The following is a 24,581-nucleotide window of genomic DNA, read 5'->3' as shown; positions in this document are numbered from 1 at the left end:
GTTTAAAAATGCAAATCTTATTAATCAAAATGGATTTTATTTTTATTTATATGCAGTCATGAGGAAGGAGGTTTAAATTTAATTCTCATTCATATATTGCACAATGCGAATATCATCTGTCCCAAAATTGGGAATTTCTTCAAAACAAAATATAATTTCTTTTAAATGTGGACTAAAAGACCCAGATTTTTCACGCGATTCACCTTTTTGGAGGTTGATGAGCAAATTGACTTGAATCAGAGGAAATGCTGCAGTTTAAAAACTGATCTTCTGCCTTGACTCAGACTTTGTACATTGTGTAATCGGTGGAAAAGCTGAAGTAAAAAGGTCAAACGGTTATGATAACCTTGCGTCTCAGAAAAAAAGCACAACCTGATCTGTTCTCAGCGGGTGGAACAGATACTTCAAAACACATACTTACTACTGAGTTTAATGACACAGCTTGCATAATTTCATGGAAAACAGAATGGAATGAGCTGATTGTGGGTAATTAAACTATTAACCGGCATCCTATGTACCCAAATAAAACAGATGAAAGGCAAATGCCATTTCAACAGCCTCGTTTGAAAGATAGAAAATAGCTGTTACTAGTAGAGTATGATCATTCAACAGAAAAAAGACTGAAATAGATTCAGGCCCATCCAGGCTTAAACTACACAATCCCTCTTCAGTCTTAACCCCACCTGACCGCATTCTCCCAGTATGGCCCCCAGCCAGACTTCACTGGGAAACAGATACGCTCAAGGAAGATCAGGCTGTTAACCAAGGGCCATCATACAAAGATAAAGCTCACTGCCTCAAAAACAGAGAGGGAACAAGGGAAGATAATGCAAGATGTGGAAGACTCATGGTCAAAATTTATTCCAAATTAGAAGCGTTTAAGTCTACTTGTGCTCAAAAAAACAAACCTAAATAAACCATAGACGGATAATTGGTTTTACTTGTCTGCTTAAATGGTTATTTAATAGCAGGTCAATAAACAACAATTTCACGCACCTCTAAAGAATAACACTCAACGACACCTTTACAACACGGTGTATTAATCACAAAACACTGCAGTCAGTAATAGGTTAAATAATTACTTTTATAAATTATTCAAAACATGCAGGACTAACAAATAGACTTGGCCTGTATTAAATACGTGAATATTTTAATTGCTAAACTGGGTTTGTGATTAGATTTACAATGCATACGTTTTTATTTTTATTTTAGCGCACTCTTTAGATGTAGCATCAAATGCAAACAATTCTACAAATTATCAGATTTTTTTGGTTTTAGTTATGGTTCAGTCATAAAAGGAACTTAAAAAAACTGAATTAGTTTATCTCTGAAAGCATGGATACCCCTTTCCCTGACCACCCTGGTGATTCTGACACAATACTTTGACTGAAACAGTGTTGGAAGTTATTTTTTTTTTTGTTGGCCAGATCTCGGTAGCGTGGGTGGGGAGAGAAATGGATCTCCGGTCTCCTCCAGGCATGAGATCTGAATCACACTTCCCAAAACCCACTTAAAAAAAAACACCCACACTCATTGAGAAGGATATTGCACTGCAATATGATGCATTTTTTTTTATTTTCAGTAGCGGAGGCTGTTGAAATGGACAGGAGGTAGGCACATTTATTTTCTCTTTCCCACTTTTTTAACACTCATGCACAGATTTATATGGAATCCCTTAAAGTTATAAAAAAAAATAATAATAATTATTATATTTACCATGGTAACCAGTTTTTCAGCAAACATGTTACTATGGCTTATTGATTATTCTGGAAACCACTTACATTGCTTAATTTTTTTTTTGCTGTTATAGCAGTAACAGTAAAATGAGCAACGAGATATTTTGGTGCAAACTATGGTCACCATGGTAAATTTTCATAAAAAAAAAAAAACCTGACAAAAAAAGGGGGGGATTCTGGGCATGCACTCAGGCTCAGAGACCTTTCCAAATTAAACTGAACAAACTGAAGAATGAATGGAAAACAAGGAAATTACACAAATGTGGGACCTGACTGCAAGTTTATTTTTATAGTACACTTTTAAAAACCATGTATAAAATTGGTCCGGCTTCAGAAACAAGGCACACAATGTCTTGGTTCAAGATCTCAGTGTTTGTAACAAGCATTCCCTATATAAAAACATCCAAATAACAGGTTAAAATTCAGAGCAGCAAGACAACCATGCAAATAAACTTGTGTGATGCAGACTGGATGCTTTAATAGTAGGTCTCCCTCTCCACCCAACCTATGACAAAAATATAAAATTCAAATTAGCTCAGCAGGACGTTTTCATGCATGTAAACTCTGATCTGTATGGTCTTGAAAATCCATCAATTTGGTGGAAAAAAAATTTAAATATTCAACTGTTTATATGGGCACCGTTTTAAAGTCAAACACTGGCTTCTATCACATGTTCTTCATTGAGAAGCAATCTCAGCCTTAACAGTGTGAAAAAAAAAAAAAAAAAAAAAATCCATCCAAGATGGCGGATGCACTTAAAAATAAACCATTATTAAAACTTAACACATTACGCAAACAAAAATGATCCTCATTGTTATGAGGGATGATGCAATAAAGTATTTTCTTACCGCCTGGGCTGCGTCGGATGATAAGTTTTCGGATTTCATCATAAATAAAGATGAGGAGCGAGTAGGGGAAGGCGCAGAACCACCAGTTTGGCCTGGAAAAGAAATTGTACCGAAATTAATCACACCTGCTCAAGACAGCTGTTTGATATTTATTACATCCTCCCAGTAAACGCTCCTATCAAAATATTTATCCTAAAAATTATTTAAATATTGAACATCAGTCATGCTCAACTTTTTCTTTAAATAAATTAAACAGTAAAGCCACTATGGCAATGTTTTTACATAGTGTTTGCATAATGCATGGCATAAACTCATGTGATGATAAACTAATTTTACACACATTACAAGCTATTTATATTGAAACATGTTCAGCTTTTTTTCTTTAATAACAGCAAAACGAGCAAGACTCACTTCAGTGGGTACATTCTGAGGGCAACATCCATGCCTGGGCAGTAGGACAGGAAAGCTGCAAGAGCGGTTTCTTCAAACAGGCCAAAGATGAGAATCTTATTCCTGTAAACAACAGAAAATGCATAAGACTTGTTATCCCTGATTGGAGAGATTCAGCTTGGGTCAAATTATTGCCCATTTACTTACTTCATTCCTTGCTGGAATACAGAGTTTCTTCTGGTCTTGCAGATGATCAGATCGGCCCACTGCACGATTACAATACTGGTGAAGAATGCTGTGTGGCATGTGAACTCCACAATCTTCCTCTGCTCATAAGTCTGTAATGACCAAGAACACGAAATAAAAAATTGAAAAATAAAATAAGAAAAATAAAAAAGGAACAATTATATTCCCACTGGATGACTGAAAACACTCACCCATTGCTGGCCATAACTGTCTTCTAGGTCGTTGACTTGTTTGTCATCCCAAAGCACTCGAATGCCCAACAGTGTCGATGGCAGGAAGCCATTTTCAGCCAAGATGACAAAATACGTGAAGAACCCAGCTAGAGCTTGAATCATTCCTGTGAAACAATGAGATTCAAATCACCCAACTCCACTTTATGCAATCGGTGGTAGAGAAGTCATGCAGAAGAAAGCCTGCAGAAGTTTATGCTGTGAAGTATCCGAGACTCTTACCGATCTGACCGTAGGCTATGCTAATGAGTCTCTCATTTACAAGTTTGTCTGTTTTGGGGTTTCTGGGTTGACGCTTCATGATGTCACTCTCTGCAGCTTCATAGGCCAATGAAATGGCAGGAACCTTGACGAAAGAAGACATTGATGTTCATGCAACAATACGATAGGATGACCAATTAAGTGGTAAATTACCAGTCAAGTGCAGTGCTTACCATGTCAGTGCCCAGGTCAATGCAAAGAATGGTGACGGTACCCAAAGGAAGAGGGATGTTGGCAATGATGAAGAGGAGGAAGGGGGTGATCTCAGGGATGTTACTGGTCAGGGTGTAGGCAATGGACTTCTTCAAGTTGTCAAAAATCAGACGGCCTAAAGTGGAAGACAAGCTTGAGAAGCAGTTCTCAAGAATACCCTTCAGAATTCTTCAGTCAATCAAGTTCCCAATAACATGTCATACCTTCTTCTACTCCAGTGACAATTGAGGCAAAGTTGTCATCCAGAAGGATCATGTCAGCAGCCTGTTTGGATACATCAGATCCAGCGATGCCCATAGCCACACCAATGTCAGCCTTCTTCAGTGCAGGAGAATCATTGACACCGTCGCCAGTTACAGCTACAATGGCACCCTGTGGGACAAACAAATGGATCTTACATCATATCGTAGCATGCATAAGTTCTTGTCCTAACCAGCTACAATTGCAACAATATGTTTCGTCAATAGTTTGGTTTCTGCTATAACTTTATATGTTCCATTTCAGTGTGGACAGAGGTTACATCTTGCATTGCACCAACCAGGTAAAGAACCCACCTATTATCTTATCAAAATGACCTGGTGAAGTTTTGATTGATCGGAGATTGTAAAGGCTACTAACCTGTCTTTGGCAGCCTTCAACGATAATCAGCTTCTGCTGAGGAGATGTTCTGGCAAACACAATTTCTGTGTGGTGTTTCAAGACATCATCTAATTGCTCTGCGGAAAGATCCTTCAGGTCACCACCATGGATCACACAAGCCTTGGCATCCCTTCAAAAGAAATGAAAAACTGGATGCAATAAATCCAGGCAGAAACATCCAAACTGAGGAGGAGGAATCCCCTACCTTGGGTTGACCTCATTAATAGGAATGTTCAAGCGAGCAGCAATATCTTCAACGGTCTCATTGCCCTCAGAGATGATGCCCACTCCCTTAGCAATGGCCTTGGCTGTAATTGGATGATCACCAGTAACCATGATAACCTAAAAGAGAAATTTGGTATTAGCATTTAATATGTTTTTGGTTGTTTCTTACAAACGACCAGCAGTTATTTGTATGACTATAAAGTACCTTGATTCCAGCACTCCTACATTTGCCCACAGCATCTGGTACAGCAGCACGAGGAGGGTCAATCATGGACATAAGGCCAATGAAGCACAAGTTCTCTGTGGGGAAGTTCACCTCTTCTGAATCGAACTGGAAGTCCTCAGGAAACTGTTCATCAGGAAGATTGAAGTGGCAGAAACCTGTGGAAAATCAACATCTAGATGGAAAGGGCAGAATGGAAACACGGTTTAGAAATACAACTTAAAATGCTAAATTACCCAGCACTCTTTCTCCAAGGCCACCAAGTTCCAAGTAAGCATTTTGGAAGGCGTCCTTCATCTCATCATCAAGCAGCTGCTCTTTTCCTTGGATTAAAATAGAGCTGCACCGGTCCAGGATCCTCTCAGGAGCACCTTTCATTACTAGCAGGTGTGTGGATTCAGTTTTATTGCTATTGGGGTTCTTATGGATGGAGAGCTAAAAGGGTCATAAACAGAACATGTCTGAATATCTGAATTTCATCCAAAGGCTTGGCCAAAGCAGGAGGTGGTTTTACCTGGTATTTGTTAGTGGAGTTGAATGGTATCTCTGCAATCTTAGTGTATTGCTCTCTCATCTCTTTAACCGACCCACAGCACAGCTCTATACACTTCAGCAGGGCAGATTCTGAGGCATCACCCGCCACGTCTCTCTGTAAGAAGAAACAGACAAGCATAAGAACAAGGAAGTCTAAACAACAACAACAACAACACAGGACTAAGAAAAACTACTGCATTTTAAAACAGATTAGATGATCCATGAAATGCTAGGCAATTTAAGGTAATAGTCCAACAATTTCTCCAATTACAAAACAAGTCAGAGTGAGTAAAAATTGGATTGAGTTTACAGGGAAACACTGTGCTCAGGTCAGAGGCTCTAGGGAGATCATGGGGCTCAAAGAATCCCCAGAGGCAAATAGCCAAACTAAACACGAGCAGACAGACATGGCTAGCATGTAGTAAACAACCTTCAGATGGCATCAGTAACATGCAAAGACTACTGCAGACTTCGAAAGGGATGGTAAATCCTTTGACTGACTTTCACAAAGCATCAACACATACCTTAAGAATTGGGACATTTTCTTGTTCTGCAAGGAAGACTGCACGGTTGCAGAGACCAGCAACACGTGCGAGCGCGGCCCAAGTAGCAGAGCTCCTGTCGAATGAGGTTCCACTCTGGTTCTCTGTGGTGTCTGCTTCATGAATCTGGTTGTCAAACCACATGTGAGCGACGGTCATTCGGTTCTGGGTCAAAGTTCCAGTCTTGTCAGAGCAAATTGTGGAGGTCGAGCCGAGAGTCTCCACAGCTTCAAGATTCTTCACCAGGCAGTTCTTCTTCGCCATACGTTTGGCAGTCAGAGTTAGACACACCTTTAAAAAAAAAAGTAAAAAAAAATTTGTATAATAGAGAAAGGTCTGTCTACATTTGAGTTTACAATTAATCTAAATTGTAGCAATGATTCTGACACTTACAGTAACAGTAGCCAGGAGACCCTCTGGCACATTAGCAACAATGATACCAATCAGGAAGATGACAGCTTCCAACCAAGTGTAACCAAGGATCAGGGAGAGAATGAAGAAAGACACACCCAGGAAGACAGCAACACCAGTGATGATGTGGATAAAGTGCTCGATCTCAATAGAGATGGGAGTTCGACCAACTTCAAGACCAGAAGCAAGAGTGGCGATACGACCCATGACAGTACGGTCACCGGTGTTGATGACGACACCTCTGGCAGTACCTGAAAGAAAAACAAATAGCAATGAAAACATCAACTTTAATGGACACAAATTTGACTCCCACAAGAACTTGTTGCTGTACCTTCAACACAGTTGGTAGAGAAGAATGCAATGTTTCTGGTTTCCAGGGGATTGTCATTGGAGAAATCAGGAGCACGAGTCTGGGGCTCAGATTCTCCAGTGAGGGATGAGTTGTCCACCTGGAAAGGACGAGATCTTTCGTGATTCCTTGTAGACAAGGAATGTACCATTGGAGAAGGCCCTTCACCTTGATTCATGGAAATGGCATTTCACCTTGCATCCATGAGCAGAAATGACACGCAGATCAGCGGGAATTCTGTCACCACCTTTGACTTCCACAAGATCTCCAACCACAACTTCTTCAGCATTGATATTCTTCTTTTCACCATCACGGATAACCAAGGCTTGCTATGTGACAAAGTGGAAATTCAATTAACATCACGAAAGGAAAATAAACTGACCTTTTTTTATATATACATATAGACACACGCTCACACACACACACACACACACACACACAAAAACACAGAGGGAGCCATCAGTACCTGAGGGACGAGGTTCTTGAAAGAGTCCATGATCTTTGAGCTCTTGGCCTCTTGGTAGTACGAGAAACATCCAGTGACCATCACGACAGCAGAGAGTACAATACCCAGATACAACTGCACAGGACAATGGAGGAGACGTAAGGAATACTGCTAAAACAAATTTAAAAAAAATGACAAACCCTTAAGAAACACAAAAATGGATTTCTTCTTACGTTATCATTGACAGGTTCCTCCTCGGAGGCTGCCTGGATGCCGTAGGCAAGAAAACAAAGAATGGCTCCAATCCAAAGGAGAGTGGAGAATCCTCCAAAGAGCTGCTTGCAGAACTTGACCCATTCTGGGGTTGTTGGAGGTGGAGTCAATGCATTAGGTCCATCACGTGCCAAGATTTCCTTAGCACGATCGTTTGTCAATCCCTGGGGAAAGGGATGGATTAGATAATTAAGTTATCGGTTTTTTGACAGTCGATGCCGATATTTTGGAAAGCAGGGGGGTCGATAGCCGATATGACTTTACAAATTATTATTATAAATATTTAAAATTTGCAATCACTTGATAGTGAATTAAAAACTAAATATGTAAAATAAAATTTAAAAAAAGTCCCACTTCCAACACATCGGCAAAGCAGAAAAACTTATCGGCTGATGCAGATATTTGAAAAATGACAAATATCGGCTTTAGCGATATATCGGTCAACCACTAATCCAAACTGAGAGCTTTATGCCATTACACTTACAAAACAGAGTCTAAATTGTCTTTCATTTCAAATTTAATACAGAAACGGACTTACCCTATTTAAATCAGTGCTGTATTTTCGGCTGAGTTCATCCAGGGTCAGTTTATGATCATCCTACAATAGTTGAAAAAAAAGAACATTGTACCATCTCATCAAAGACCAATGGAATTGTTGTGATTTTTTTTTTTTTTGCCAAAAGGTGTTTTAAAGAACTAAACTGACTCACCAAGTCCACCTCTTTTTTGAGTTCATCCATATCTTTATCCTTGTCTTTCTTTCCCTTGGGCTTTGACTTCTTGCCCCCCTGCTCAGAGGTGGCTGCCAGCTCATATTGCTCTCGACCTTCCTGTGGTGGAGCAAGCAAAGAACAACCATTAAATCTTTTGTGCACAATCTAACAAAAGCATTTTTCCTAAAATGCAAACAGAGCTCACAACAAAAATTAGCATTTTAACCAATTTGGTTGTCAATTTAAATCAGCTTAGCAATCAACAGGCTCTTTGTTTGAAAAATGATGCGTCAATTGATCAAACGATTTTTACAAATTACTAAAAAGAGAAAAGCAAAGTAGCAAAAAGTAACATAAAAAAAAGTTAAAGCCTACACATTTTCAGAAAATTGCTAACACTAACACTTCTGACAAAATTTCTAAAACTCTTATCATTAACAGTCAATTAACATAAAATGACAGATTATATCATTTTGATCTGCCATCTGTTGCTACAGAAAACAACCATTTAAAACATTTTTTTTGACAGCTCTGATGACTTCAGATCATCTTCCAAAGAAACAAGAACTTAATGCTGCATCTGTTTTTTTTTTTTTGTTTGTTTTTTGCAGGTCTATCCATGTCCTGATACAAATCTGCACTGGACTGGTTGTTTTCTGTACACGAAAGCAACAGACGATGAAAGCGACCAGAAACAAAGAGCTCGACACCTATACTGCCCAACTGAACATGACAGCTTACTTCAAGCACTGTCACATCTGGGTATGCTGGTTAACTTAAACGCTTAGTCATCACATCTAATATGCATATAAGCACTTTTCACATCATGCACGGGTGTGGAATATGTCACAAGGTTAAAAGAAAGTAATTGGGGGAGGGGGAAATAAATCAACCATAGCAAATCCTAAACATATTTACATTTGTGGAGAGAATATTCTGGATTATATAACTTTTTTCAGTTCTGTTCTTTCAAGTCTTTATCTTGCACATGAGCCAAAAACGGCTTGCTCGAACATATCACTCCTCTCATACTGGGACTTTGTCCTGTTGCCATTGGAAACAAAGCCACACCTCTAGGCCCATGAATGGGTTAAGTCACGTGTCAGACCCAACATGGTTTTAGAAGTGGCAGGGGAGGGTGTAAAGAAAACATGGTTTACACACTCCTCCACAACAGTCACAGGGCAATTAGTGCTGAAGTTTTTTTATAAACTCAAACAGTTTAAGAGCACAGACAAAAAAAAATAAATAAATAAAAAAAAGTGACCAAAAGCATACAGTGGGGTCCAAAAGTGAAATTGCTTCTAGTTAGCATTTTTTCATGTGACATAAAATATATTATTTTATTTAGCATAATAATGGAGAAAAAAAGAAAATTATGAAAAATGGTGAATGACTTGGTATTACACATTCACGAACAAAATCTGATTGTGTTCTCCAGCATGAGAGCATCTTGAGCTTCAGTGGAAGAAAATCTGACCATCTGAAAGTCACATGATCAGCAACACTCATTTACTTACGTTTAACCTAAAGATATTATTTTCAAAATCCTAAAAGCGACAAATTTACAAGATGGTCTGAAACATTTGGACCTTACTGCAATGTGGAAATAAACATTGTGCATTTTGGAAAACTATGACTTTCTCCACTGGGGGTGGGAAAGCAGAAATTACACGGAGGTAAATGCATGTTACATTCTCAAAGTTCACTGCACCAAAAAAGGTAGGGGGCCCCTGAGACAGCCTTCGGGGTCAGTGGGGAGGAGTGGTCAGCCTCTGTCAGATGGGACTCTCAATGACAAAAGGTCTCACTAACACATAGTGAGTGATGAATGGAAAGAATGTTCAACTCTTCGGAGATGGAGCGAAAGTCTTGGATTATATACACACTCAGGGGAGCGAGAATACAGCTGTGGTCAACACCTGATGCCGGTCCAAAAACACACAATATACTAACATTTTTGTATGAAAATATAGCTTGCGCTTTAAATAAATTAATAAATAATAATAAAAAAATTACTCTAAATATAATCAGATTTTCACCCCCTTCAAAGTCTATGGTTGCTAGCAATGGGTATTACCATGGCATATGATACTATTTGTATACAATGTATATGAATATCATAATTGATGGTATTACTATAAATTTAATCATGGTAACTCCATAGTACTTCAAAATGTAAAAAAAATCAGCATTAAAATAGCAAACATTTCATTTAGACTCTTTATTATGCTCCAGAAAAATTCTATATTGTAAATGCTGCTATTTCAGATCAGTCTCTTGCATGCAAACAGCAACCGTGTGTCTGCAGAGGCCAGACATCTGCCCCACTGCGGTGGGATTTGATGGGGATGGGGCGTAGCTCAATGCACCAAACATGCGGATGGCTGTTTGCTCTCCACCACATGGAAAACCCTGGGACTGAATGCATAATTCACATTTACACTGGTTCTCAAAGCCTCACATCAGGGAGTGGCATTCGGCTCTTACGCAATGCCTCTGCATGCTGGAATCATATTAGGAGTTAATGAACCATACTCCAAGCAAATTATAAGATTATGACTGAATGTGAAAGGAAAAAATGAAAGAAAGCGTAATTAAGATCCAAGCATAGTCATGCAGACAATGGGGAATTTTACAGTTCCTTCCAGAATATAATTTAAGATTAATGTCCATAATTCGGGATTGTGGACCACAAAGACGTGTTTTCATAGCAGTGACCGCGTTGAAGTGAAGCGTTTATTAAACTAACTCAGCCTGCTCCACTTAATAGTCCTCAAACCCGAGACAACTTTATCATGTTAAACTACTACGCCCTAAAATAGCAAAAAAGTGAAAAACATAACATTAAACAACTGCATGATATCGCCATTAAATAAACGAGTAACTACATGATTTTACATTAAATGGTTAAAATCTGGCGTATTTTGTTTTTTTAATCGATGTAGCTTGTGGTAGCAAGAGTTAGCGTAACTTTTTTTATCTTCTGAATCTCAGTGTTTAAACTGACTAATTAGTTATTAGTTAAAGGGTTTAGAGTTTAAATGTAATCACTATTATACAGTTAACTTACGCGATACATCTCGAGACTTCCGTATCAATAAGCGAATGGTTGGAGTATTTCAGAAGGTTTAACTCAGCCTAATGTATATTTACAGTGTTTATTTAAAACAAAATCGCGGACAATTTTAAAGTATGCGTCTCGTTCAATGTTTTAAAGTAAAGGGGAGGTTTTACACCAAATATTTAAAGTAAGCGCGTCGTTCATTTCGAGGTTTAAGTTACCCGGTTAAACAGTCCCACTCAGAAACACGTTGTCGGACCAAACTAGAAATGTTTTGTCGAACTAGTTAAAGAAACATACGATTTTTCTAAGAGCTGCTATAGGCTACATTAGGACAATTCAGAGCGATTATCTTGTAGCATACACGATTACTTCAGTTTCACTATGTAAAATTCCCGACATTGACTAAATATATCTTCTTCGACAAACAGGCCGTTCAACATCGCGGCCATAGAGGAGGAAGTCTGCGTGTCTGCCACACTCCTGAAATCTTTGTAGTGAACGAAGAACGTCTTAAAATAAGAGTTTGCCTCTCTTTTAAGGCCACAGTCTTAAAACATGTTGCTCTGTCGGAGAAAACCGACTTCATGAGGTTTGGGTGAACTCTGGCGCGAATTTCATTCATTTAAGCGAAACCGATTTGAAAATCTGCGGAAGTGTCATACTCCGAGAAGCCATTTGGAAACTAGTCCTATTTGCCAAAACATTGTTTTCAGCAACTTTAAAAACCATCTGTTTAAACATAGAAACAATGTTGCAAATTCCTAGAAATCCTTCAAGAATTAAACGATAAACAGATTCACACTTACTCCTCGTCCCATTTTGCTTCTTTCGATTAAAAACGACCACCGGGATTTAAAAGAAAAAAAAAATCCAAGTTTTTTTTTTTTTTTTTTACAACCAATTAAAAGTCTCCAAAACCGTTTTCTTTCTTCTTTGGGGGGTTTCTCTCCCCTCGGTCACCACTCGCCGTGTGGCTCCGCCGAACACGTCACGCAAGCCGCTCTACAGCAGCGCGCGGCCAGAGTTTATATATAGTGCGGTTTTCACTTCTGACGTCTACCCGGATTGTCATGGTAACGCGGAAGAAAAGGGGCGTGGTCTGCATGGAAGATGAGCGCGCGGCTGGGGGATTGTCAGACTTTCACCTTTGATCATTTTAAACAAATGTATTGCTTTTCCATATCATTGCCGATTGCGATTTTGTTTGAGCTTATCTTTGTTGAATTACTGGTTGAGAAACCGTCTCGAAAACTAATATTCTGATAGAAAATCCGGTTTTATCTTGTAGCTGTGTTTTTAGACTGTGGTTTGTAGCTGGTGAATGGCCACCGTGTTCTGAAACGTCAAACCTCAGTAAAGCAGCTCTCAGCTGTAGGTGTTACAGTGGGTAGCTGGTTTACTGCTGGTCTGCCATCGTGTACCAGCTAATGATTCGCTTAGATCAGTTAGAAACCAGTTCAGCTCTGATTTTCCAGTGTTAAACTGTATCTGTAAGTGCACAGAGATGATATGGTTGCATGAAATAACCTGCTTATTATGGAATGACCAATTTCTACATCTGGCATGTTCTTAAAAAAAGCAAACACAAGCACATTCAAGGTATTAAGCAATCTAAAAATCGTGATTTATGAACTATGAACCTTATTTTTTTATTATCATTGGGATTAATTAATATACTAAAATGCTAGGATTTCTATCATTTGGATATCCTACATGTGAGCTCATTTTGAGCTAAACCTGATTAGGCTATTTTTAGTCTAGTTTCAACTCTAGTCTTCAACTTTGTTAATTTGAGATTGTATTTCATTTTTTTTCTTTTCTTCCAGGATTATCCTCATTAGAGGGATTCTGCTCATTAAACACATGTATCGGGTGTGTTGATGATGGAAATTGACCAGCGGTTTTGAACCGGCACCTGCTGGAGACTGCATCATCAAAATAGGAGAGCTAAAAATATCTTGAATTTTATTTACAAGCTGTGGGCTCTAGCCTATAAATGTGTTGTCATGGAAACCATCATGTCACCCTCTAATTTTAGACAAGAACAATGCCCTCTAGTGGTAGAAGTGAATTCTGATGAGGCTGATCTAGTACAATGCTTATCATGTGCTATGCCTTTTTCATCTTTACACAGTTTCTCACAATTTTTTTTTTTTAAATGTCAATTAATTATATTTTAAAAACTTGTTGCTAAGTTTATTTTGCTTTTAAGGGAAACGAAAAAAGGCTTCCCCTATTTTAAAAGTATTTTAATGTATTCTATTTATTATTATTATTTATTTTATTTTACATTTTACACTATAACAGCATGTTCTATATTCAAAGCTACTTCAACATTCAGACAGCCCAGGGTTTGTTTTTATTTTTTTAAGAAAAAAAGCTCCTTGTGCTTCATGAATTATAAATATTAGTAAGGATTTGACTCTTTGCAGTTTTGTGGTATACTATATATATATATATATATATATATATATATATATATATATATATAAAAATATATATATTTTTTTGCAGTTTTGTGGCTACTTTGAAGAACCTAGAATATGACATATTTTCAGTTGTTTCACACTTTTTTGTTACGTATATAATTCCATATATAATTCCACATGTGTTAATTCATAGTTTTGATGCCTTCAGTGTGACTACAATTTTCATAGTCATGAAAATAAAGAAAACTCTTTGAATGAGAAGGTGTGTCCAAACTTTTGGTCTGTTCTATATATATATATATATATATATATATATATATATATATATATATATATATATGGACAATTTCATGCTCCTAGTGCCCCTGTTGTGCTAAAAAAATTTTTATATGAATTGAGATATACTTCAGATTTTACTCATAAGAATTTCTAGGGGTGCCGGTAATTGTAGCCAACATGCATTGGAGAAAAAAAAAAACATTATTTCATAATGTGAGTTTCCCCCCACTTTCAATTGCTTTGTGAAAACTTTGCAGATTTATTTTCACAGCCACATATTTACCAATGGTGCCAATATTAGTGGAGGTTGCTCTCTCTCTCTCTCTCTTTCTCTCTCTCTCTCTGTTCTTTATTCAGTGGAGATACTTTTAGTTATTGCTGTCTGCCCAAGCATTCAGATTTTATTTGATTTATTTAAATTGAGAGAGGAGATTTCAAATGTAATTAATATGTCACATTGAGGTAAATCAAAGACAATAACGACGTCACCATCATGAGTGCTTTATATCATGGTGGAGCATCCAGTCGACTTCTATTGTTCTTAAACTAAACTAATTACAGTTACCTCTGAAGTTGGCAATTTACCTGATGAGAATATCATTTAACTAATCAGCAACGGGATTAAAGCTCTGATCTGATTTGTAGAAACAAACAAACTCGCCATCTGTATTCCAATAAATAAATGAAGAAATATATATAAAAAAAAACAACAAAAAAAAAAAAAAAAATATATATATATATATATATATATATATATATATATATATATATATATATATATATATATATCTCTTGGCAAAATGTCATTTAGGTCACTATTTTCATTAAATCTTTTCAGATTCATAGTGCATAATGAAGACACAAATGCAAATTCTCTTCTAATTTGACATATTTATTGATTGAAAATGACCAGATTCTGTATCATTTTGAAAATATCAAAAATAATGTCCTCTTGCACATGTTTGCAACAGAAAGTTTTCTTCTTTCAGTAGTATGTTTCTTTTTCCACCCAGCCTGAAACAAATCAGAAGAGATATGAGCGCTTGTTCATTCACTGCAAGATAACAAATACTCCTATGAAAGTTATCAGCATCTGTTAGGAATATCTGTTATTACCTCCTGGGCTCCGTCTAAGGATGTATCTTCTAACCTCATCATAGACGAAGATGAGCAGCGAGTATGGGAAGGCACAGAACCACCAACATGGTCTGAAACATAATACCAAAGTTAAATTGGGTTTTCAAGGTCAGCTAGCCCATTTTTTTGCTGCCAAAGACTAGTTACAGGTATTTCCACTTACTTGAGAGGATACATTCTCAAAGCAATGTCCATGCCTGGACAATAGGACAAGAAAGCTGCCAGAGCAGTTTCTTCAAACAGACCAAAGATGAGGATTTTGTTTCTAGAAAAGAAAAGTTGTGACACATCCTATAAAAACAACCCAGTATGATGCCTTTTGCACAATTTTATGGCTGGACCCTTTGTTTACATACCTCATTCCCTGCTGTATAATGGAATTCCTTCTGGTCTTGCAGATGATCAGATCGGCCCACTGCACAATTACAATGCTGGCGAAGAATGCTGTGTGGCATGTGAACTCCACAACTTTTCTGCGCTCATATGTCTGGAAGAATAAACAGATGAGCCATATTTACATGACTGATACCTCACATTTGCTTGTGTTATAGAAGTTTTCCTATTTATACAGTTGTGACACCTACCCATTGCTGGCCATAGCTATCTTCCAAGTCATTGACTTGCTTATCATCCCAGTTGACTCGAATTCCTATTAAATCTGAAGGCAGGAATCCGTTCTCGGCAAGAATTACAAAGTAGGTAAAGAACCCTGCAACTGCTTGCATCATACCTAGAAATAAGTTTGATGACATTGAAATTCAAGTTTACAGGGTCTGTCAGTAGATTTAAATAATTGTGTGTAACCTACAATCAAGCGCTTGTTTTATTTGAATGTATTTATTTAATGTACAGCATTTATTATTACTTTTTATTTTATTTTAGAATTCCATTAATCAGTCCAACCAAGATTTGTTTTCTGAGTTTTGTGGTCTAAAGTGATTGAATTAGGAAATACTTTTCTCTAAATTTGTGGCAATATTTGCAGCACTCATGATTTTGGTTTTGCTTGAAAATATAATATATAATATAGGAGTATATAATATATATTATAACATTTATGTTACTTTTCTGACCTCAAGAACACACAAGAACATGTTTTTCTTTTATATATTGTCTAAGGCAAAATAAAAATGAAAAAATCTGACTAGAATTTCATTATTTCGGATTTTAAAGGGGTCATCCGATGCCCATTTTTCATGCCCAGGGTCTTAATAAAAAGTAGATTATTCAACAGACAATGAAACAGCCACTTTTTGGTTGTTAAGAAAGGGTGCGCTTGTTCAAAACAGTTCGATCCATCACTGACTGTGCTAATTTACATCTAGCAGTTCTGTTTTGTTTCCGTCGTAAATTCAGTGAAGCAGGTAGTTACTATTCTCTCCAGAGTTTACAAGTCATGTTTTGGTAATGGTACAGTTCACTTGGAACCTCAACGGATAAAAAAAGTACCAGGTACCAGGTACTGTACCCAGTGGAAAAACAAAAACAAAAAATTAACCATACCGTGCCGTAACATGCAGTAGAAAAGCGCCAGATTACTATGTTTGGTCTATTACAGTAATGCACTGACTAAAGATATAGCCACACTTCTTGGTTGTCATGCTTGCTGGCATATTTGTACACACAGACGATTTAGAATTTCAGAATATAGCTGTTTATCAGCATGGATTCTCTAATGAAATAAAACCAAATAATCCAAAACAAAGATGCTTTTGCAGCTAGCCTGCTGCAGCTGCACATTAGTAACATCGAAATTGTTTTTAGTTCGTAGGTGATATTTTGTACGTTAAGCTTCCATAATAATTAAAGGAAATGCTATGGTAAGAGTAAAATATAGTACACAATAGCGTACTCGTTCAAAACCTGGTCAAAGAATGAATATAGCACTAACAGTAATAAATTACTGTTTAAAATAAAAATATGCTTACCAATTTGACCATAGGCTATACTGATTAGCCTCTCATTCACCAGTTTATCGGTTTTAGCGTTTCTGGGTTGTCTCTTCATGATATCACTTTCAGCAATTTCATAGGCCAATGAGATAGCAGGAACCTGTGGAAACATTAATCAACAAATCAAAATATAGCTGCAGCCAATTACAGCATGCATTATGCCACCAGAAGCACGCATAGTCATCTAAGTAAAGCACAGTTCCATAGGATATTTTAATTTTAAAATATAGATTTAAGCCACAATTTTAAGTCAATAGTTTCAACGGATTATATGTAGAACCATTTATTTACATTTTTTACCATTTGGTCTCTAGGGGCTGGCAAAACAAATAAAATGAAGAAAACAAACGTATAGACTAATCTATACAATATGTGTCTATACCCCTTCAGTGTTTGGCCCCTGATTCCCATAATGGAATATATTCTGTAGCAGTAAAATGTGTCCTTTCACCTACCATGTCAGTGCCCAGGTCAATACAGAGAATGGTGACGGTACCCAAAGGTAAAGGAATATTAGCAATGATGAACAAAAGGAAGGGTGAGATCTCAGGGATGTTACTGGTCAGGGTGTAGGCAATGGACTTCTTCAAGTTGTCAAAAATCAGCCGGCCTAAAGTGGAAGACAAGCTTGAGAAACAGGTCTCAAAATACCCTTCAGAATTCTTCAGTCAATCAAGTTCCCAATAACATGTCATACCTTCTTCTACTCCAGTGACAATTGAGGCAAAGTTGTCATCCAGAAGGATCATGTCAGCAGCCTGTTTGGATACATCAGATCCAGCGATACCCATAGCCACACCAATGTCAGCCTTCTTCAGAGCAGGAGAATCATTGACACCGTCGCCAGTTACAGCTACAATGGCACCCTGATAAGAAGAAAAAATGCATTACAATGGTATCTGCTGGGCGAAATTGTCTAGGATCAATAGGATTGGATAGATCGATCTCTTATGATACCTGTCGTTGACACCCTTCCACAATAATCAGCTTTTGTTGTGGAGAAGTTCTGGCGAACACTATTTCTGTATGGTGTTTCAGGATATCATCCAGCTCTTCTTCACTCATATTTTTCAGTTCACCTCCATGGACCACACAGGCCTTAGCATCTCTAGAGATACAGTTTGTATTAGCAGGCTTCTAGAGCAAATTCAAAACTTGGTTTCTTTAAATGCTTTGTTTGAGATTGTCAGTATACCTTGGATTGACCTCTCCAACAGGGATGTTCAAACGTGCAGCAATGTCTTCCACAGTCTCATTCCCTTCAGAGATGATACCGACACCCTTTGCGATAGCTTTAGCTGTAATTGGATGGTCACCAGTAACCATGATAACCTGAAACAGAAGATTTTGAATTATAATTTGATAAACTCATTGTATATACAACAACTATGAACAAAATTGAATATGCTGCTAAATATTCACAGCATATTCCACAAATGGATCTTGAACCAAGAATGACTTCTTGATTCAAGACCCTTTACAAATAGCCTTGTTTTTGGATGGTCACAAGTAACCTGTGATAGAAGACATAGATGCTTGATCATCTGATTCATTTAATTCAATATAGGTATAATGAGTAAATATAATCAAGCCATCAGTCTTGAATCAAGGTGAAACAACACCTTGATTCCTGCACTCCTGCACTTGCCCACAGCATCTGGTACAGCTGCACGAGGAGGATCGATCATGGATATAAGGCCAACAAAACACAGGTTCTCAGTTGGGAAGTTCACTTCGTCAGAATCAAATGCAAAACCCTCAGGAAATTGGTCATCAGGTAGGTTAAAGTGGCAGAAACCTTTTAAAAAGGACACAATCATTAGTCTAAATAGTCATAGTTTTAACTGCAACAAAACTCCAGAAGATGAACTTCATAAGACGGGTTTACCCAGCACTCTTTCTCCAAGACCTCCGAGTTCTACGTAAGCATTTTGGAATGAATCTTTCATTTCATCATCCAAAAGCTGTTCTTTTCCTTGAATCAAAATGGAGGAGCATCGATCCAAAATTCTCTCAGGGGCTCCCTTCATCACCAGCAGGTGTTTAGACTCTGTGGAATTGGGATTCTTGTGGACTGAGAGCTAGAACAAGACATATTAGGGGCTATTACTAAGGTCAGTCAAATCTGTAAATATCTAAAGAATAATTCAACAAAAATACCTGATACTTGTTGGTGGAGTTGAAAGGGATCTCAGCAGTCTTTGTGTACTTCTCTCTCATTTCAGTTACTGAACCACAGCACAGCTCAATACATTTCAATAGGGCAGACTCTGAGGCATCACCAGCTGTGTCTCGCTGCAAAAGAATTATTTCTTTTACTGATAGTGTCTTGATGATGGACATACATTTAATGGACTTTTACAAGTCACTCTAAACATAAATCATCAAAATGTTTCTCAAAATATTTTAAAGTACTGAATATTGAGATACTCAAGCACACCTTAAGGATAGGCACATGGTTTTGATCAGCAAGGAAGACTGCACGGTTGCACAAGCCAGCAACACGTGCTAGAGCTGACCAAGTAGCAGAGCTCCTGTCGAATGAGGTTCCACTCTGGTTCTCTGTGGTGTCTGCTTCATGAATCTGGTTGTCAAACCACATGTGAGCGACGGTCATTCGGTTCTGGGTCAAAGTTCCAGTCTTGTCAGAGCAAATTGTGGAGGTCGAGCCGAGAGTCTCCACAGCTTCAAGATTCTTCACCAGGCAGTTCTTCTTCGCCATACGTTTGGCAGTCAGAGTTAGACACACCTAGATGAAGTTACAAGTTAAGTAATAATTCTTGGCTCAAAAGAAGTGTACTTTGGCTCTAGAAGTGTACATTGAACTCTGACTTACAGTTACAGTGGCAAGGAGACCTTCAGGTACATTAGCAACAATGATTCCAATCAGGAAGATGACAGCTTCCAACCACCCATATCCAAGAATTAGGGAAAGAATGAAGAAAGAGACACCCAGGAAGACAGCAACACCAGTGATGATGTGGATGAAGTGCTCAATCTCTTTAGCGATTGGTGTCTGTCCACCTTCCAGGCTGGAGGCAAGAGTGGCGATGCGACCCATGACAGTACGGTCCCCGGTATTGATGACAATTCCTCTGGCAGTACCTTTGAACATTGTAACTATTAATTACATAATTCTGAAGTTGTTTTTGTTATCCAACACAATTCAGCTGTTTTATCTTTGTACCTTCAACACAGTTGGTAGAGAAGAATGCAATGTTTCTGGTTTCCAGGGGATTGTCATTGGAGAAATCAGGAGCACGAGTCTGGGGCTCAGATTCTCCAGTGAGGGATGAGTTGTCAACCTGGAAAGGAAGAACACCATTAACATCCAAGTTGGTTCAAGATAGCTGGTTATTATTGGTTAGGTCTTGGTTTAGCTTAGCGTATTGAATACTGCTCCTGGAGGGCCTCTGTCTTGCAAATATATGTAAACTTCCAGGAAGGTGTATTTGGGGCAAGCTGGCGTTAACCTCTATAGGACAGTGGCCCTCCAGGAGTATGTTTGGAGAGCCCTAGTCTAGCTTGTAGACCAGCATAGACAACTTGTTCACCAACAAATAATTCGCTGACTTGAATAAAAAATTGGTGAGGACGCCAGCATACCTAAATCCCTTCAGTGGGAGTATGTTACTTTAGCGATTCTGATAAGCTTTGTGTCTTACCTTGCATCCATGCGCAGAGATGATACGAAGATCAGCTGGGATTCTGTCTCCACCTTTGACCTCCACAAGATCGCCAGCTACTACCTCCTCTGCATTGATGCACTTTTTCTCTCCATCACGCACAACCAGGGCTTGCTACAAAACCATATTGTATTAGAATTTAATGATAGAACGTGTAAGTAAAAGATGCAACGTTTTTATCAGAACACCTTTTACGTTTCAGTACCTGAGGAACAAGGTTCTTAAAAGATTCCATGATTTTAGAGCTCTTGGCTTCTTGGTAGTATGAGAAGCATCCTGTTATTATGACAACACCAGCAAGCACGATTCCCAGGTAAAGCTGCAAAATCAAACAGGTTCATAGTGGGGCAAATTAAGCTATTGAAAATTGTGTGATTCACTGTTGTTGGTATAAAAAATATTTATAATATGAAACGTTTTTTGTTCCACTTTACATTGTCATTAGCAGGTTCATCTTCGGAGGCAGCCTGGATACCGTACGCCAGAAAACAAAGGATCGCACCAATCCACAGCAGCGTTGAGAACCCACCAAAGAGCTGTTTACAGAACTTGACCCATTCTGGAGTTGTAGGAGGTGGGGTTAGGGCATTGGGCCCATCACGAGCTAAGATCTCCTTTGCACGAGAAGAGGACAAGCCCTGCCAAAAATAATAATAATAAAAAATAATAATAATAATATTACAATTTGTTAAAAGTTGTTGCATGGTGAGTTAAGCTTAAAACATATATTTAAGTTTTAAATATAAACATAAATTTAAGATGGAGATTTTGTAGAATAACTAAAAAGGGGGCATGCTGTCCTCGAGGTGTTGAAGTTTAGTGAAGGTCAGGGTGGGGCAGAAGATTTGATCCAGGTGGGGGTGGAGCAAATGGCAGTGCCGCACTTGCTTATGTCCGGTTTCGTTCCAGGACAGTTGAGAATAAATGACTCAAATAATATTATGCACATAGGTTTCAAATCCATATATATTATTTGCAAGTACTTGTATTAATGTTTTCCTTAACAACATATAATCCGTTTCAATTACATAATTATTTTGACTTGAACATGCTTGCTGGTAAACCTCTTACACAGATGGCGTATATAATTTTTTAGAGGAAAAGTGCTTTGATTTGACAGAGAAGACATATTGAGCTTAACAATCCAAAATTTCAAAGATTTTAAATAAGGTAACCAAATTGTATTATATGCATAATAACAACAATAATTTGTGTCATTCTAAGAAGATAAAAGATGCATGTGATTTCATATGATATCATTTTATATACACAATGTTTCCTAAAAGGGTCACTAAGCTCACCCTGTTCAGGTCAGTGCCGTATTTGCGGTGAAGCTCATCCATTGTCAACTTGTGGTCATCCTGATAAAAGCAAAAAGAGCCTTTAAATCTTAGTTTCCCACAGAAATGACTATTGTTAAATGAAATGTTAAAAGTATTTTGATGCAATGTGTATTTAAAAAAAATGCATTTATATATGAATTTCCTACCAGATCCACTTCTTTTTTAAGATCGTCCATGTCCTTCTGCTTGTTTTTCCCTTTTTTTGGCTTTTTGGCTCCATCCTCTGAAGTTGCCGCCAATTTGTACTTATCATTCCCCGTCTATCAAAAATAACGATACTTAACATATGCAACAAACACATTAACTTATGTAAACAAAGCAAACAAGAGAGAGAGAAAAAAAAAAATTAAAATAGAGCAACAAAAGCAAATGTGAAATGCAACTGGCAGTATAATAAATCATAGCCATAGCCCACTCACTCCAAGCCCCATTTTCCTTGTTTAGTTCAATTTAAAATCTAGAGCTTTTTGGTTTTAGATGTTGTAGTCCTTCTGAAAGCCTCTCTGGCTCCTGCGTGTCCAAGCAAGGTTCACACAGTTTATACCCTGCCAACTCACCTGTTTCAGGGCGGAGCTGTAAGAAGATAAGGGAGGAGTTTAGGCGGCTGTCATGGAGCTTTAACATTTATTCAACCTTCATCCATAATGGTAGGTCATGTCATTGACATCTCAATGATGAACAAGCTTACTCAGTGTTTGAAAAGACCTGTGGTAGTTTGCACATAACAATTTATCATAAAACTTTGTGTGCACTGATTTGTCTTTAACACTGAATCTCTCTGCATTTATAAATCATTTATTAGTCTGACACCACCTGATTTTTATGGCTTTTGGCCGTTTCTCCATATCAAAGATAAAAGATGAATGACTGTGTAAACTGTGTCCTTTGACATTCAACACCCAGTAATAAAACTGGTAAAATCAAACTACGCTTTTGAGCTACAATCTCATATCTCAAGAATTCTGAATGCAAGTTTGGCATACGTTTTGTTCGTGTTTTGTAAACCTCTCAGTATCTATTCTCTGTCAACAGTGGATTAAGTTTAGTCTGTATTTATGCTTTTCTACAGCATGCCACCACTTACACGTCTGTGAGAATGGATTGCACATTTCCTTTTGAGCTTCCATCCATTTGTTTGGTAAATACTCTGGGAAAACCAGGATCAGCTAGTGCTGCAGCTCAGAGAGGCCTATAAATGACAGCATGTGTTAGGAAGATGGGAATGAACTGTGCGCACATTCAAGGTGAAATCAGGGTTGTGGGAATGTCAACAGTGGCGATCAGACTCTCAAGCAAATTCAAGCAGAAATCAATGGTGCTGTTTTTGTGGTTACCTTTTAATATTTATTTTTTTTGCTCATAAAGGTCTGGCACTCATTAACTTGGGATCATGAAATGGCACTTTAAAGCAGTTGTGCAACCTCTATTAACGAAGCAGTCCCGTCTCTTAAAGGAAACATTATATATTAAAGTAGGTGACCTGCCCTTGTGTTACTTAGAAATCACGTGAATAAGACATAATATGTTACTTTGTAAGAAACAAGTGCGCTAGTCCATTTTAGTCTTTGGAAATAGCAATTCCTGGATCAAATCACACAAGGTAATAGCTAATAATACCTACAAACAGTGAAAACTATCATTTAGTAAACCGGTTCCAGTGCTTCATCCAATAATTGGTCTGTCTGATACAGGGATTATTCTCAAAATGAAAAGACATTGTGCTGTAGTCTTTCAGTGTACACATGAATGTTTAGGGGGAAGGGGCTCTGACACTGTCTCTGACAAGTGATTATAGCAGGGGCTAAATGTGAGCAGAAATGGCAAATGAGTACTTTAGTTCTCTGAAAGGAGGAAAATGCAATCAAATCTAATCTTTTGTTAGTAATGTCTAGCCCATAACATAATCTGTTGTTTTGAACAGTTGAAATACATATATTTTCCCAATCAAAAAGTATAGAACATAAATATATAGTCATATAAATATAGTATTCCGCATTGGCTATGTTATGTTCTTGCAAGGGTCTCTCAAAGTTGATACACGATCCAATGTTTTTAAATGTTACTATTGTTTCAGAATATTTAGAGAACATTTACAAGTAACATTCTCTTGTTTCCTTGTGTGTTTGTCTGTGTGTGTTTAGTCACCCCAAATTAACACTTTGCAGTCTTTCTGCCATTTCTTTCTTTCCAAAAGTACTGATGTCAGCATTGTAAGTGTGCTCTTGGGAGCCGCTCATGGCCATGCAGTAAGGACTGTAGAGTGTCTCTAAGAGCTGCTTACTCTCTCAGACACGCAGCTGTGAGCACGGAGGGAAGTGTCAGCCGCAGACAGAGAGACAGAGAGAGAGAGAGACAGAGGCAACAGATCAACAGAAAAATAAACATGACAACTGTGAAAGAAGGCAGTGTC

At 37.9% G+C, this 24,581-nt stretch overlaps 2 protein-coding genes across 2 annotated transcripts; both read right to left on the bottom strand.

Annotated features, from left to right (window-relative positions):
- Nucleotides 1-1,997: 1,997 nt before the first annotated feature.
- On the bottom strand, nt 1,998-12,356 carry LOC113098330 (sodium/potassium-transporting ATPase subunit alpha-1). The gene is made up of 22 exons (XM_026263387.1): nt 12,152-12,356; nt 8,276-8,395; nt 8,104-8,163; nt 7,526-7,729; nt 7,314-7,427; nt 7,042-7,176; nt 6,830-6,947; nt 6,481-6,749; nt 6,070-6,378; nt 5,526-5,660; nt 5,248-5,446; nt 4,994-5,169; nt 4,769-4,905; nt 4,543-4,693; nt 4,128-4,296; nt 3,885-4,039; nt 3,673-3,796; nt 3,412-3,557; nt 3,182-3,312; nt 2,996-3,097; nt 2,585-2,676; nt 1,998-2,241 (listed from the first exon to the last, which is right to left on the bottom strand). The coding sequence occupies exons 1-22, from the start codon at nt 12,161-12,163 to the stop codon at nt 2,213-2,215; spliced, it is 3,087 nt and encodes a 1,028-aa protein (XP_026119172.1). The 5' UTR covers nt 12,164-12,356; the 3' UTR covers nt 1,998-2,212.
- Nucleotides 12,357-14,924: 2,568 nt separating this feature from the next.
- LOC113098407 (sodium/potassium-transporting ATPase subunit alpha-1-like) lies at nt 14,925-22,701 on the bottom strand. The gene is made up of 22 exons (XM_026263499.1): nt 22,591-22,701; nt 22,318-22,431; nt 22,130-22,189; nt 21,263-21,466; nt 21,034-21,147; nt 20,808-20,942; nt 20,330-20,447; nt 19,979-20,247; nt 19,583-19,891; nt 19,303-19,437; nt 19,031-19,223; nt 18,765-18,940; nt 18,338-18,474; nt 18,100-18,250; nt 17,840-18,008; nt 17,598-17,752; nt 17,119-17,242; nt 15,775-15,920; nt 15,547-15,677; nt 15,354-15,455; nt 15,170-15,261; nt 14,925-15,067 (listed from the first exon to the last, which is right to left on the bottom strand). Exons 1-22 carry the CDS (start codon nt 22,600-22,602, stop codon nt 15,039-15,041), a joined length of 3,075 nt encoding a protein of 1,024 aa, XP_026119284.1. The 5' UTR covers nt 22,603-22,701; the 3' UTR covers nt 14,925-15,038.
- Nucleotides 22,702-24,581: the final 1,880 nt, after the last annotated feature.

The sequence above is a fragment of the Carassius auratus genome, chromosome 1 (genome assembly GCF_003368295.1).
Source record: "Carassius auratus strain Wakin chromosome 1, ASM336829v1, whole genome shotgun sequence".
NCBI lineage: Eukaryota > Metazoa > Chordata > Actinopteri > Cypriniformes > Cyprinidae > Carassius > Carassius auratus.
Note: the sequence above shows the minus strand (reverse complement) of the source record. Positions and strands in the feature narration are given on the sequence as shown.

Bases quoted from the DNA above. Each gene is read 5' to 3' on its own strand.
- LOC113098330 (XM_026263387.1), bottom strand. The intron at 7,177-7,313 runs GTACTGATGGCT...TTTGTCACATAG, and splicing joins TCAAGAACCTCGTCCCTCAG to CAAGCCTTGGTTATCCGTGA. The intron at 6,750-6,829 runs GTACAGCAACAA...TTTTTCTTTCAG, and splicing joins CTCTACCAACTGTGTTGAAG to GTACTGCCAGAGGTGTCGTC.
- LOC113098407 (XM_026263499.1), bottom strand. The intron at 19,224-19,302 runs GTATTTTTGTTG...GTCTTGTTCTAG, and splicing joins ACTCCACCAACAAGTATCAG to CTCTCAGTCCACAAGAATCC. The intron at 18,251-18,337 runs GTATACTGACAA...CTGTATCTCTAG, and splicing joins GTTGGAGAGGTCAATCCAAG to AGATGCTAAGGCCTGTGTGG.